Here is a 12268-nt window from a genome sequence, read left to right as displayed (position 1 = left end):
TTCCTAATCAAGTCCAATCAGTATAATCAAACACAGCTGGACCCCAATGAAGGTGTAGAACCATCTCAAGGATGATGAGAAGAAATGGACAGCACCCGAGTTAAATATATGAGTGTCACAGCAAAGGGTCTGAATACTTCTGGCTGTGTGATATTTCAGTTTTTCTTTTTTAATAAATCTGCAAAAATTTCAAAAATTCCGATTTTTTTCCATCAGTATGGGGTGCTGTGTGTACATTAATGATGAAAAAGAAACTTAAATGATTTTAGCAAATGGCTGCAGTATAACAAAGAGTGAGAAATTGAAGGGGGTCTGAATACGTACCCACTGTACATTTTGGCATTGGTTTTATGTCCCTAACCCTATGACTTTCTGAATCCGTGCATCCATCTATTTTCTTTTCTGCTTATCCCAACTAGGGTCGGGGGGTGCTAGAGCCCATCACAGTCATCTTCGGGCGAAAGGCGGGGTACACCCTGAACTGGTCGCTAGCACATATAATCAAACATCCATTCGCACTCACATTCGTACCTTTTTAGTGTTTAGAAATTTAGTGTTGTCAATCAACCCAGCATGCATGTTTTTGGGATGTGGGAGGAAACCGGAGTGCCCTGAGAAAACCCACGCAAGCACGGGGAGAACATGCAAACTCCACACAGGCGGGGCCGGGATTTGAACCCCGGTCCTCAGAACTGTGCGGCAGATTTTCTCACCAGTCGTCCACCGTGCCGACACTTCCTGAATCCAACTCTCTATTTTTATCCAGGCTTGGGACTAGCACTGAGTGGTAAATTTGGAATTATTAACTGCAGAATGAAGTAGTTATAATTTGTAATGAATTATAAGAAATTATAGATTTGTTGTTTCTTAAAGGCATCCAAAGGCAAATTTGTTTATCCGATCGAAGCCAATGATTTTCAATTTCAACAGTACCTTTAGAGAGAGAAATCTACTATTTATTCTTTGCATTTACTCTGTTTAAAGGCAACGATGGGTTCTTTCTGTGGAGCCCCAAATATCTGATTTGATACATTTTAATTTAAAGATTATATGTGCCTGGGTGGGTTTTCTCCGGGCACTCCGGTTTCCTCCCACATCCCAAAAACATGCATGCTAGGTTAATTGAAGACTCTAAATTGCTCGTAGGTGTGAATGTGAGTGGGAATGGTTGTTTGTTTCTATGTGCCCTGCGATTGGCTGACAACCGGTTCAGGGTGTACCCCGCCTCCTGCCCGAAGATACCTGGGATAGGTTCCAGCAGCCCGCGACCCTCGTGAGGAGAAGCGGGAGAGAAAATGGATGGATGGATGGATTTTCTTTTGCTTTTCCTTTGTCATCAATATCTTTGATGGGTATCTTTATCTTGTCACATTTGTCTAACTCTTTAACCTTTCAGTCTCCCTCTCTGTCTCTCACTCACACATAGAAACGCACAGATCTCCATGAACCTGCAGCTGCCCCACTGCCTCTCCTGATCAGTAATCTAAGTCAGTCACAGTATTGATGACCCTTGCTCATCTGTGGTCATCTTGCTGCTATAATCAAACTAAAGTAAAGGCTACACAAAACACAACCACGCACACCAAAATGCACTAATCTCTTTAAAGATGCTGATCACAGCCTTGCTGCCTTCCAATCAATAATTTCCAATCAATGCATGTATTGATCAGAGTTTAGCGGAATCAGACCTTGATTCAAGGGAGGCCCACAAACCTCCCTTTCTGCAATTACAGTGTAATTGCAACGCTTTTAGGGTATGATGCTTTCAAGACTTTGAAGCTTTGTTTTTAAAATAGTATTTTCTCATTACATTACATTTCATTGTTGCGGATGGCACCCAACATGTATTGATTGAATATTAAGAATGTGGTCTCGATGAGATTATAAGACCGTGCCGCTATAATAGAAATACAAGACGAGCAAAATCCCTCCTTACTTTCTATACAATTCTGCTTTGTAATGTAATAATAGTGAAACATTTGACCAACATTTGTTTTTTTTTTTAAGTGCAATAGACCTTGCGTAGTGAGGTGCTGTATATACAGTTTTTAGTCTCATTCATTTTTGACATGGCTCATTTAAATTTTCACTTATCATTCCAAAATGTATTTTGTATGCAAAAATATGTAAACTTCCTTCATTCTGTTTCATTAGCATCACATAGCAGCAGCAGCAGCAGCAGCAGCAAACTCACTGAAACTGGATGAACCATATTGCATAATGGTATGCGCTACGTACTTACTGACCACTGTTCTTTTCTTTTTCAGCGGTGGTCAGTGCCATTCCAGTGCCATCTCTTGATTCCGCTCAGTATCCCGGTATACTTCCTTCCCCTTCATGCAGCTTCACCCACAACAAATTCAGCCTAAGACCGATGCCTTTCTCTAGCCTGACTGTGGACAGAGGATACACGCCAGGTAAAACCACAAAAGGTCATGGGATGTCACAAACACAAAACAACTTTCTTAAATTAGTACTACTAGACTACAAAACAAATACATTAAAAGCATATCATACACATTTGGAGCTATTAATCAGACTTCCTTTTCTTCTCTTTTGTATTTTGACATCAACTCATCGTACAACATAAACCGTTTGGGTCATGTTAAGAGCATCCCCTCTTAAAGCAATCTGTTTTCAACCAAAAACAACATGGTTCAACAACCGGATCTATCGCAGGCATGGGCAACTGGCGGTCCCCTCCCCCGCTCAATGCACTCCGCAATAGATGGATGCCCAATGAGAATCAGGTCCACGCACAGCGGGATATCGATAAATTGGGGAAACTTGGCAGACGCCACCCACAGCCAGTCGGCAAGAACGCTTGGGTCAGGAGTCATCTACTCATCAGTACAATGTGTTCTCAGCCACAGGGCGCATGTCGTAAGGGTAATGCCACAGCTGCCCTAAATTAACATGTTTTTATGATCCTCTGATGGTGAATACGCCAGTATGTGCATGCTTTTTAACCACCCAAAATACTTTAACGATAAATTATGAATGACATTATCGGTGAACTTTCTAAACTGCATGCAAGAACTATCTGGGTGGGGATAAATACATGCGGTCTGCGGACATATTTATGTCCTCAGCAATTATCACCAGCGCATTCTGTATTTAATGAGGGTGCCCGCTCAAGTTGTCTGTTGCCACACTGCCAGTGACAACGCTCCAGTCACGCACGGATTGCTGCGTCCTCTTCGGCACAGAGATGTCTCCATGCAAGACTGTCATTGCGCCGCATTTAAAGGGAATGAGAAAAGCCGATTTGATTGGCGGTAAATGTAGACGGTTGTCTTCACAGCGACGCAAACTGACCTTTTTTAAATACACCGGCTCGTGCGCATCTGCCAATTTACAAAAAAACCCGGTCTAACCCGCTTCGGTGCAGATCTACGCAGCCCGGCGTGCCGGATTTAAGCCGGTCACGAAAATGGGGCCCTTCGTGTACCGACTGGTATAAGAATTTATTTGCATTCTTGAGCATGAAAAAATAGTTTTAGTGCTTATATTTCATGATTGAGAAATGTTTAACTTCTCAGAGACTCCTAGTGAGCCAGCCCAACTTGAATGACGTGAATTCAGTTTTAAATTCCTCATTCCTGTTCCAAAGGCTAAAATAAATAATGCCTACTGAAAAGTCTACATTAAAACACTTCATAATGCTGCATCGTCTCCTATTTTAAATTTTTGTTTTATGACAGGTAACCACCTGTATATTTTAGTTTTTCATGAATGTAAAAAGTCCTAACTCTACATGTTCATAGTATTGGTCTTGGGGGAATGGGTAAAACAGATTTGGCCCTCGCGTTCATCAAAATTGCCCATCTCTGATCTAGCGCAATGCGTTATTATTGTTTTCTACTTGGAAACGGAAGCTTGTGTGATGTGTAACAACATTGAAATTGAGATCGTGTTGAATGAATGAATTACTATTTCGTAATCTACACTATAAAAACATAGCACAGTGTGGTTTGTGTGGTTAAGATAGTGGTTGTGATGATCTTACCAGTATATTGTAAAAAGCCTCAGGCTGTGGGTGCTTTATTGTGCAAGTTATCACAAGTCATCATTTCAGACTTTGACTTTAGCTGGCTAACATCGATGTGGTGTGGAAAGTGCACACTCTCCCAGTTTGACCCCAGGTTGGTTTTAAGGGCTTTCTCAGCCACCTCTCATTCATTTCTCTATGCTGTCGTCTTAATAATGGGGATGACGACAGACAATTCTTGAATACAATTTAAAACTGAATCATTTAAATTTCTGTCCAACTTGACCAAAATTGATTTAAGCTAAATGTACAGGGAAAAAACACAGCCTGAAGTAATTTAGTGTGCAGTCCACAGACATGATGTATATTTGATTCATTTGTTTACTTGAGGTAAGATCTACTCAAAATAGAAATATAATGAATTATTCTGTGTCGTCGTCGGTCACTTTTTTTTAACCTCCACATTTTTTACCATCTAATAATTAGTTTTACTCCATCCACTGATCCATTTCTGTACCACTTACCCGAACGCCACTTACTGTACTTTTTGTTATTGTTGCTGTTATTTTGTTGTTTTTTTTTTTGTTTTGTTTTTTTTTGTCCTGTTCGGCTGTTAGGTTAAACAAAAAGCAGGATCTGTATCCCTTCTAAGCCGGAACAGTTTAACTGTGCCACAGTGGAGTTTTTAAGCTGCCACTGTGCTTCTTTGTAGTTTTGATGGATTTTTAGAAAAAATTTTAGTCGGACCACCACTTACTCTAAAATGGAGCGCGTCCCATTTGTTGTTGGGTGAACCATGAACAAATCAGCAGTCAATCACCAGGTGGACAAAAAGACAGACAAGCATTTTTTCATTTGAGTGCTCAATAAGTCGAAATAGGAAACATGCAAGGTTTTTTTTTTTCTTTTTTTGGTCATATATGACAATTTGCATCATTACCAGAGATAAAGGAGTGAACATGTAACAAATGTTCATTAGGTGCACACACAAACCATCCCATGAAATGTTGGTTACTGGTAGTTCACTTGAATGTGAGTGTGATTAGCATGAACAGGATAAGCGCTACACTATAGAAAATGGATGACTGGTTAGAGCAGGGGTGTCAAACTCATTTTTGTCTCGGGCCGCATTGTAGTTAGGATTTCCCTCACATGGCCGTTAGAACAGTGAAACCATATAAATATTTCATCACCAAATCATATTATTACCATTACACAACAAATTGAGGGATAACTGGTTTTGAAATCAGAAGACAAGGATAATAGTTTGTTCAAGTACTGTTTAAGTTACTGTAGAAGAAGGGTTTGGTAACAGAAAGTATATGCACGCACAAAAGCCGAAAATGTCTTCGAACAAAAAAAATAATAATTAGAGCTATCAAACTGTGCGTAGGCACTCCTGTAGAAAATCCTTAAGGAGTCACAGGCCACTTAAAAAAGTGCGCACGTGGCTCATTCTCATATCCTACCTTTTACACGCCTGAACTTAGCCATATAGTCAATGCAAAGCACCACATGAATATAAACAAGCCATGCTGGTGCTAGCACTAGCTTGCTAGGATACATAACTTTTTGTTGCCTGCTTGCGAGCCGTATCGTATTCAAAGTACGGGCACATTCCTCAAGCAGGCCTTAAACGAACGTCCTCTCCTGTCCTGAGCAGTGACCAGCAACACACATTTTTCCCCATTTTGTCCTTATAATACAAAGTCGGCGCGATCCACTCTTGTTGTCGTCGCCACGATAACGAGTGTATCCAGTCGCGTTTGAGTTGACAAGATAAAGCCTAATGATCGTAAAAAAACGGGATGCGGTGGTATCGGAATACAAGTCTGACAGTGCAATCGTGAAAGAGCAAATTTGTCTTGTAGTCTGAGTCGGGCATTACATGTTGTCTGACTCAGACGTGTTGTCTGTTGCACACCGCCGACATGTTTTTTGGTTGTTGTTTTTTTTAAAATAACTTTATTGGCCGTCAGATATTTCTAATACAACGTCAAAAGACACGCGACAAAGCTAAAAATAAACTAGCTTTTGGATGCAAATATACTGTGTACGATGGCGACGCGAAGTAAATGTCTTTTGCGGAGCCGATCAATGACGTCATTGATCGGATCGGCGAATTATGACATTAAACCCGATCAGCGTAAAATGCTAAATATCGGCCGATACCGATCAGCCTGATAAAATCGGTGGAAAGTCTAAAAATAACTGATCTTGCAAAAACAAAAAAGATTGATGGAATGTGCAGCTTTTGGGGAGAATGCATTTTAAATACACACACACCAAAAAAAATAAAAATACTTAACCGGACTTTCGAGATGTCTGAACTTGGCTCTTCCACTCAACAATGACTTATCATTCACAGTATGGCTCACAAAGGTGTTGCCTGAAAAAAAACGGTTGACAGCAAAGGTGTTTGCAGAACACTGGTCATTTATTGGTCCCCTTTTTCTCTCTGGGCTCTCTCATGTTTCCTCATGTTTGCTCTCATCTGTTGTTTTCTGTCAAGTAGCTTTAGGGCCAGTCCAAATTCTACCCCTTAGCACTTCATCGTAGCTCACTGGTTGGAGGGCCAAGATGAAGGGGTGAGGTAATGCATCTAGAAATCGTTTGAATGCAGACATTGCCTGTAAAACTTTTGAAAAAAATAATAAGGGTACGAAAATTTTACCAAAAATTTTTTTACAAAACAGATTGTTCTGTGTGTTTTCTTTAAAAATAAATCTTTTGGACCACAAAAAAAAAAGAAGCATGTGCGTGTGTTTTATTAGTAAATGTTCAGCAAAGGTTTATTCTTACTCTTTTTGGTTTCAGTTTGTTTCAGTGACCATTGTGGGTGTTTTTTTGGTTTTTTTTTCTTAAATGGAAGGCTGGCAACAATTTTGACCAAATGTGTATGGAAAACACCCATCAAACAAAGACACCTGTGAAACAAACTGAATGGAATCCACTTCAGGAGGTGGTGGAACTCTTCATTATTGTACACAATGTTGGCTTGGCCAACTATGTAATAGAGGCAAAAACTAAAAAAATGGTAACACGTATGTTTTATGAGTAAATGTTCAGCAAATGTTTATTCTTATTCTTTTTGGTTTCTTATGGCTTGAGGTTTGTCTGGGATCATTGTTCCCAAATATAGACACAGATGCGGATTTCATTAAATAGTCCGAGTTTCTTTCTCAAAGGTTTTGTTAGTTGCATAAATAAAAATAATAGTCTGAGAGCAAAGTCCCCAATGATATATGTGCTAACTATTGTGTGAAGAGGCTTTCAGACCATATTTTAGGGATTTAAATATATGCATGCATATTTGCAAAAAGATTTAACACTCTGTACAGAGAAATGTGTTGATGACTACCGTAAATTGGTTTCCAACTTAATTAAAACTGAAACCATTGCCTTCATGGAAGTCTAAAACACTGTAGCTTACTACCAAGTTTGTTGACAGTCTGTTTGATTTATTCAGTAGTTCTGTATTTAATTAATTAATGTTCCTGTTTCTGTACTTAATTAGAACTCATATTTTGTCCTTTCTCCTTTCTTACGCTAATCCTTCCCCCTCATTTCATTTGCCATGAATGCAATACCTTCAACTGTGTGACTTCGCCGCTTCCTCCTCAGTCATATCCACAGATGCGTCCACCAATCCTCTTCTGCAGCAGCAGTCTCCACCAAAACAGCCTCCTCCCCTGCTCCCTGGCTCCTCTGTGCCCACTGGAGAACACGCTCCAGGCATTGGCCCGGTTCCTGGGGCCCCTGCTGCGTCTACCGCTGTCGCATCAGAGGAATCCCAGCCAGGTGCAAGTCGGACCATACCAACTGCATGTGTGCGACCAACTCACCCACTGAGAAGCTTCACCAATCCACTGTTGCCACCCCCAATGAGCACCATTGACCCCAAGGTGTACACCTCCATGCTGCCACAATCCAGTAAGTACAGTTTTTTTTAGTTTTTTTTTTGTATTGTTATTATTGCCTTTTCTCCCTGCGATTGTGCCCTGCGATTGGCTGGCGACCAGTTCAGGGTGTACTCTGCCTCTTGCCCGAAGATAGCTGGGATAGGCTCCAGCACGCCCGTGACCCTAGTGAGGATAAGCGGTACAGAAAATGGATGGAGGGATATTTTCATTATTGTTTTACCTTTCACATTCACTCTATGTAAAAACGACTTTGTATTGATCCGTTGTGGTAAAGAAGGAGCTAAGCCGAAAGGCGAAGCTCTCGATTTACCGGTCGATCTACGTTCCTACCCTTACCAATGGTCACGAGCCGTGGGTCGTGACCGAAAGAACGAGATCCCGGATACGAGCGGCCGAAATGAGTTTCCTCCGCAGGGTGTCCGGGCTCTCCCTTAGAGATAGGGTGAGAAGCTCGGTCATCCGGGAGGATCTCAGAGTAGAGTCGCTGCTCCTCCGCATCGAGAGGAGCCAGATGAGGTGGCTGGGGCATCTGATTCGGATGCCTCCCGGACGCCTCCCCGGTGAGGTGTTGGATATCCATCCATCCATTTTCTGAGCCGCTTCTCCTAGGGTCGCGGGCGTGTTGGAGCCTATCCCAGCTGTCATCGGGCAGGAGGCGGGGTACATCCTGAACTGGTTGCGAGCCACACATAAACAAACAACCATTCGCACTCACATTCACACCTACGGGCAATTTAAAGTTGTCAATCAACCTACCATGCATGTTTTTGGGATGTGGGAGGAAACCGGAGTGCCCGGAGAAAACCCACACAGGCACGGGGAGAACATGCAAACACCACACAGGCGGGGCCAGGGATTAAACCCGGGACCTCAGAACTGTGTGGCAGACGCTCTAACCAGTCGTCCACCGTGCCGCCGGATGGATGGATAGTATTGGTTTAAAACTTTTGGCAGTTATAGTAAAGGCAATTCTGAGTTCACTGCTGAGCATTGTAAACTATAAACACAATATCGTTTTGTGAACCTATGATGAATAATCAGCAATAACCTACCATGTTTTTTATGTGCTGCTTATTGGTTGTCAAACTTGGGATTTCCTGTGATTGAATACGGGCACCAGGCCTCTCTTTGTGTCCAGCTTGCAACACAGACTTAGGGAGAACCCAATTCATTTTGGAACAGATCCATCTCCGTCACTGCTTATTTTTTACATTGGTGTTTTTTTCCTTTGTTTACAACAGTATCCATGTGCAGATGTTTGCTGTAAAATATTGAAACTTTACTAGCTGCAACCGCAATTTAAATTTGTTGAAGATTTTTTTTTCCTCATGTACTTGTAATACTTTGTTTAAACTACATTGGTTGACTTCCGCGTCCAGCACAGTCACTCAGGACGGATGCAGTGCATGCATGTGCACGCAAAGGTTTGCATCCAGTATGGACTAACCTTCCTTTCTCCCCAGTCTATTGTTATTGAAGGAGCATTCAATAATTAAACAGTTAACTGAAAATTGTATTATGAGTTATCCATGAACTGCTTTCTGTTCACTACTGCTTTTTCATTTGTAATGATATTTGTAGTGCTACAAGGTATTGCTGCAGCAATCCGTTGTCTTGCCACCTAAATTCTCCTCTCCAATAAAATTTGTCCCTCTACTGTGGCCATTTGATACATGCTTATAAGTGAATAAAATGACTTGTTCGCATCTTGCTCTTACTGATTTGGTGTAGTTTTCCCAAATTTCCCCAAGTCAGTCGAAATAGGCTCCTGTTCACCCGTGACCATGAACAGGATAAGCAGGAGTTGGATGATACGTTGTAAATTGCACTTTGCACTTTTGGCACAGCCCTAAAAAAAAAACAGCTATGAAACTTTTCTCACCTTTGTATGTTAATGTAGAAATGTCCAACTAAAGTAGTAGTGGCTCTGGGACCAAGCAAGGCCTCTATTTTGGAGCATATACAGAGCAGAGCAAAATTCAGATCCAGATAAATGTTATACATTTCACTACTTAAAAAATAAAAATAAAAAATAAAAAAATGGGGATATTGGGCTTTCAGGTGAAATTAGATTAACATAAAACTAACTATACCAAGGTGCATTTCATTTGACCTTCTCTAAACTTTTGAATTCCAACTGTTCACTGTTTCAGTACTTTTTTGCGCAACTTGCTGTTCTTTAAAAATGAGCTCAACAGCAATACCTATATTCACAACAGGTTTTTGCATTTTAAGTTCATCCTTAAATTTCACCCGAAAGCCCAATACCCAAACTTTTTTTGAGTTGGATATGCAGTGGTGGGTATGTGTGAAATTGAATAATTTGGTGTTCTTCCAGATTAGGATTGTTCTGCCTTTGTAAAGGTAAGCAATAATTCAAAAATTGTCATTCTAGTTTGGTCAAAATTGATATTGAGCACATGGACCGATTTGTGGCATCTAACATTTCTGTTGCACTTTCAGCAATCCTTTTAATTTTGAAAACGCCAACAAGTACCCCAATCGTGTGAGACTTGATTTGCAGACTAAATAGCAATGAAATAAGTACTGCTAATAATATATTCAAAATCAACAGCTGTGAACAGGACTCATTAACACTGTCCTTCAACATTAGTCATATTTCTTTACCCTTCAACAAATGAACATATTCCTTTCCTTTTGTGTTTTTTGCTGTTATTCTTATTCTGTTATTAGCAGAAAACAAAATAATCACTGTGTTTCTACTTGTGTGATGGTATAGGTCCAGTGCATTCCTGAATTCTGTTGGTGTATATTGCCACTATGTCTGTGGGTCTGCATTTCCATTATGGTTATGTTTACATGTCCATGTGGCCTCAGATTAACGTTGATTTTCAGCTACAAGGAACCTTTTGCACAGAAAAAGCAAGCCTGCAGCAATTCTCAGCTGATCTAAGGACCCCAAGAATTGCCATCAAAGGCCTCCACCAGCCCCAAACCCTCCGAGCCGTCGTGAAATCTGCACCATGCCCCACCCGCCCTTAGAATCCACAGAATGTCTCCTAACAAGGAAGACTGATGCTGAATTGAGCCGTTGCATTGGTTTTTAGTCTTGTTTACGTTTATCCTGAGGTGAATTACTCCCATGGTGAAAGGAATGATTTTGTTGTTTTGTTTTTCGGTTTAAGAGGATTGTTGTGCAGAGGAGGGAGTGACAGAACCATGGATATATTTTAAGATGGACAAAATGCTACAAATTGGGTCGACTCTCTTATGATGTAGCTAGAAGTTGAAAAACCTGCTGAAACACTTTAAACTTCATAATTGAATAATAGTTGCAAGCGCTTTTCGAGAAACCCTCAACATTGTACATGAATAAACAACAGTTCAAAAAATGAATTATATCAAAGAAAGAAATTAAAGGGCGGTACATTTAGTGAGTAGGTGATCTTGATTAGGTGGGTTTTGAGTTTAGATTAAAAAGTGGTGAAAGAGACTTTGAGTTGCAGTGGTCTGGTGGCAAAGAATTCCAGAGCTGGGTAGCAGAGCGGCCGAAGGCTGAAATGGAAAGTGGGGGTTACGGTGATGATATGTGCAGCAGAGTTCTGGACTAGTCAAAGCTTATGGAGGGACTTGTGAGGGAGGCCAAAGAGGACAGCGTTACAATAGTTAAGATGGGAGGCAACAAGGTGATAACCAAAGCAAAGCTAAAAAAATGTATTTATGTCCTGCATTTTATACACAAGGTAACTCAATGTGCTTTACATGATTAAAAGTATTTAAAAACAACAACAAAAACAGCTTACATAGATTTAAAACAAAGAGGAAAAAAATACAATTAAAACAGCGTAGAGTGTAAGAAATATCATTTAAAAGTGGGAATGTTCTAAAAAAAGTATGAGAAAAAAATTTTTTTACCTGGACTTTAAGCCATTCGCACTTGGGGCTGACGTCACTTCTTTCCTAAATTGAACTGTGGTCATCTGGAGACAGTGCTAGATATAACTGTGTGTCATCTGCATAGCTATGATAGTCAACATTAAGGTTCTGAAGAGTGCTCCAAGGGGAGCAGATACAGGCTGAAAAGGAGGGTCCAAGACCTGACCCTTGAGGGACTCCATAGGTCATTGCCGTTCGATGAGATTGAACGAAATACTGTAACTCCTTTCTTCCAGGTAGGACCTGAACCATTTAAGGACTATTCAGTTAAGTCCTACCCACGTTTTCAAACTGTTCAGCGGTATATTATGTTCTACCGTAACAAAACCGCACTGAGATCCAACAAGACCAGAATTGTCACCTGTCGCCAGTCAGTATTCAACCTTATGTCATTTAGCACATTAATAAGCTCTGATTCTGTACTGTGATGAGTTCGGAAACCTGACTGAAATTCGTC

The 12268-nt window shown here is 40.7% G+C and overlaps 1 protein-coding gene across 1 annotated transcript in view; it reads left to right on the top strand.

The window, feature by feature from the left end:
• dcc (DCC netrin 1 receptor) overlaps positions 1 to 12268 on the top strand; it is a 310603-nt gene that overhangs the window by 269604 nt on the left and 28731 nt on the right. The window contains exons 26-27 of the mRNA XM_061698483.1: positions 2268 to 2417; positions 7616 to 7924. Coding sequence (XP_061554467.1) covers positions 2268 to 2417; positions 7616 to 7924 — 459 coding nt within the window. The remainder of the gene's footprint in view (positions 1 to 2267; positions 2418 to 7615; positions 7925 to 12268) is intronic.

The sequence above is a fragment of the Phycodurus eques genome, chromosome 15, assembly GCF_024500275.1.
Source record: "Phycodurus eques isolate BA_2022a chromosome 15, UOR_Pequ_1.1, whole genome shotgun sequence".
Classification (NCBI taxonomy): domain Eukaryota; kingdom Metazoa; phylum Chordata; class Actinopteri; order Syngnathiformes; family Syngnathidae; genus Phycodurus; species Phycodurus eques.
This window is presented reverse-complemented; position numbering and strand designations above follow the sequence as displayed.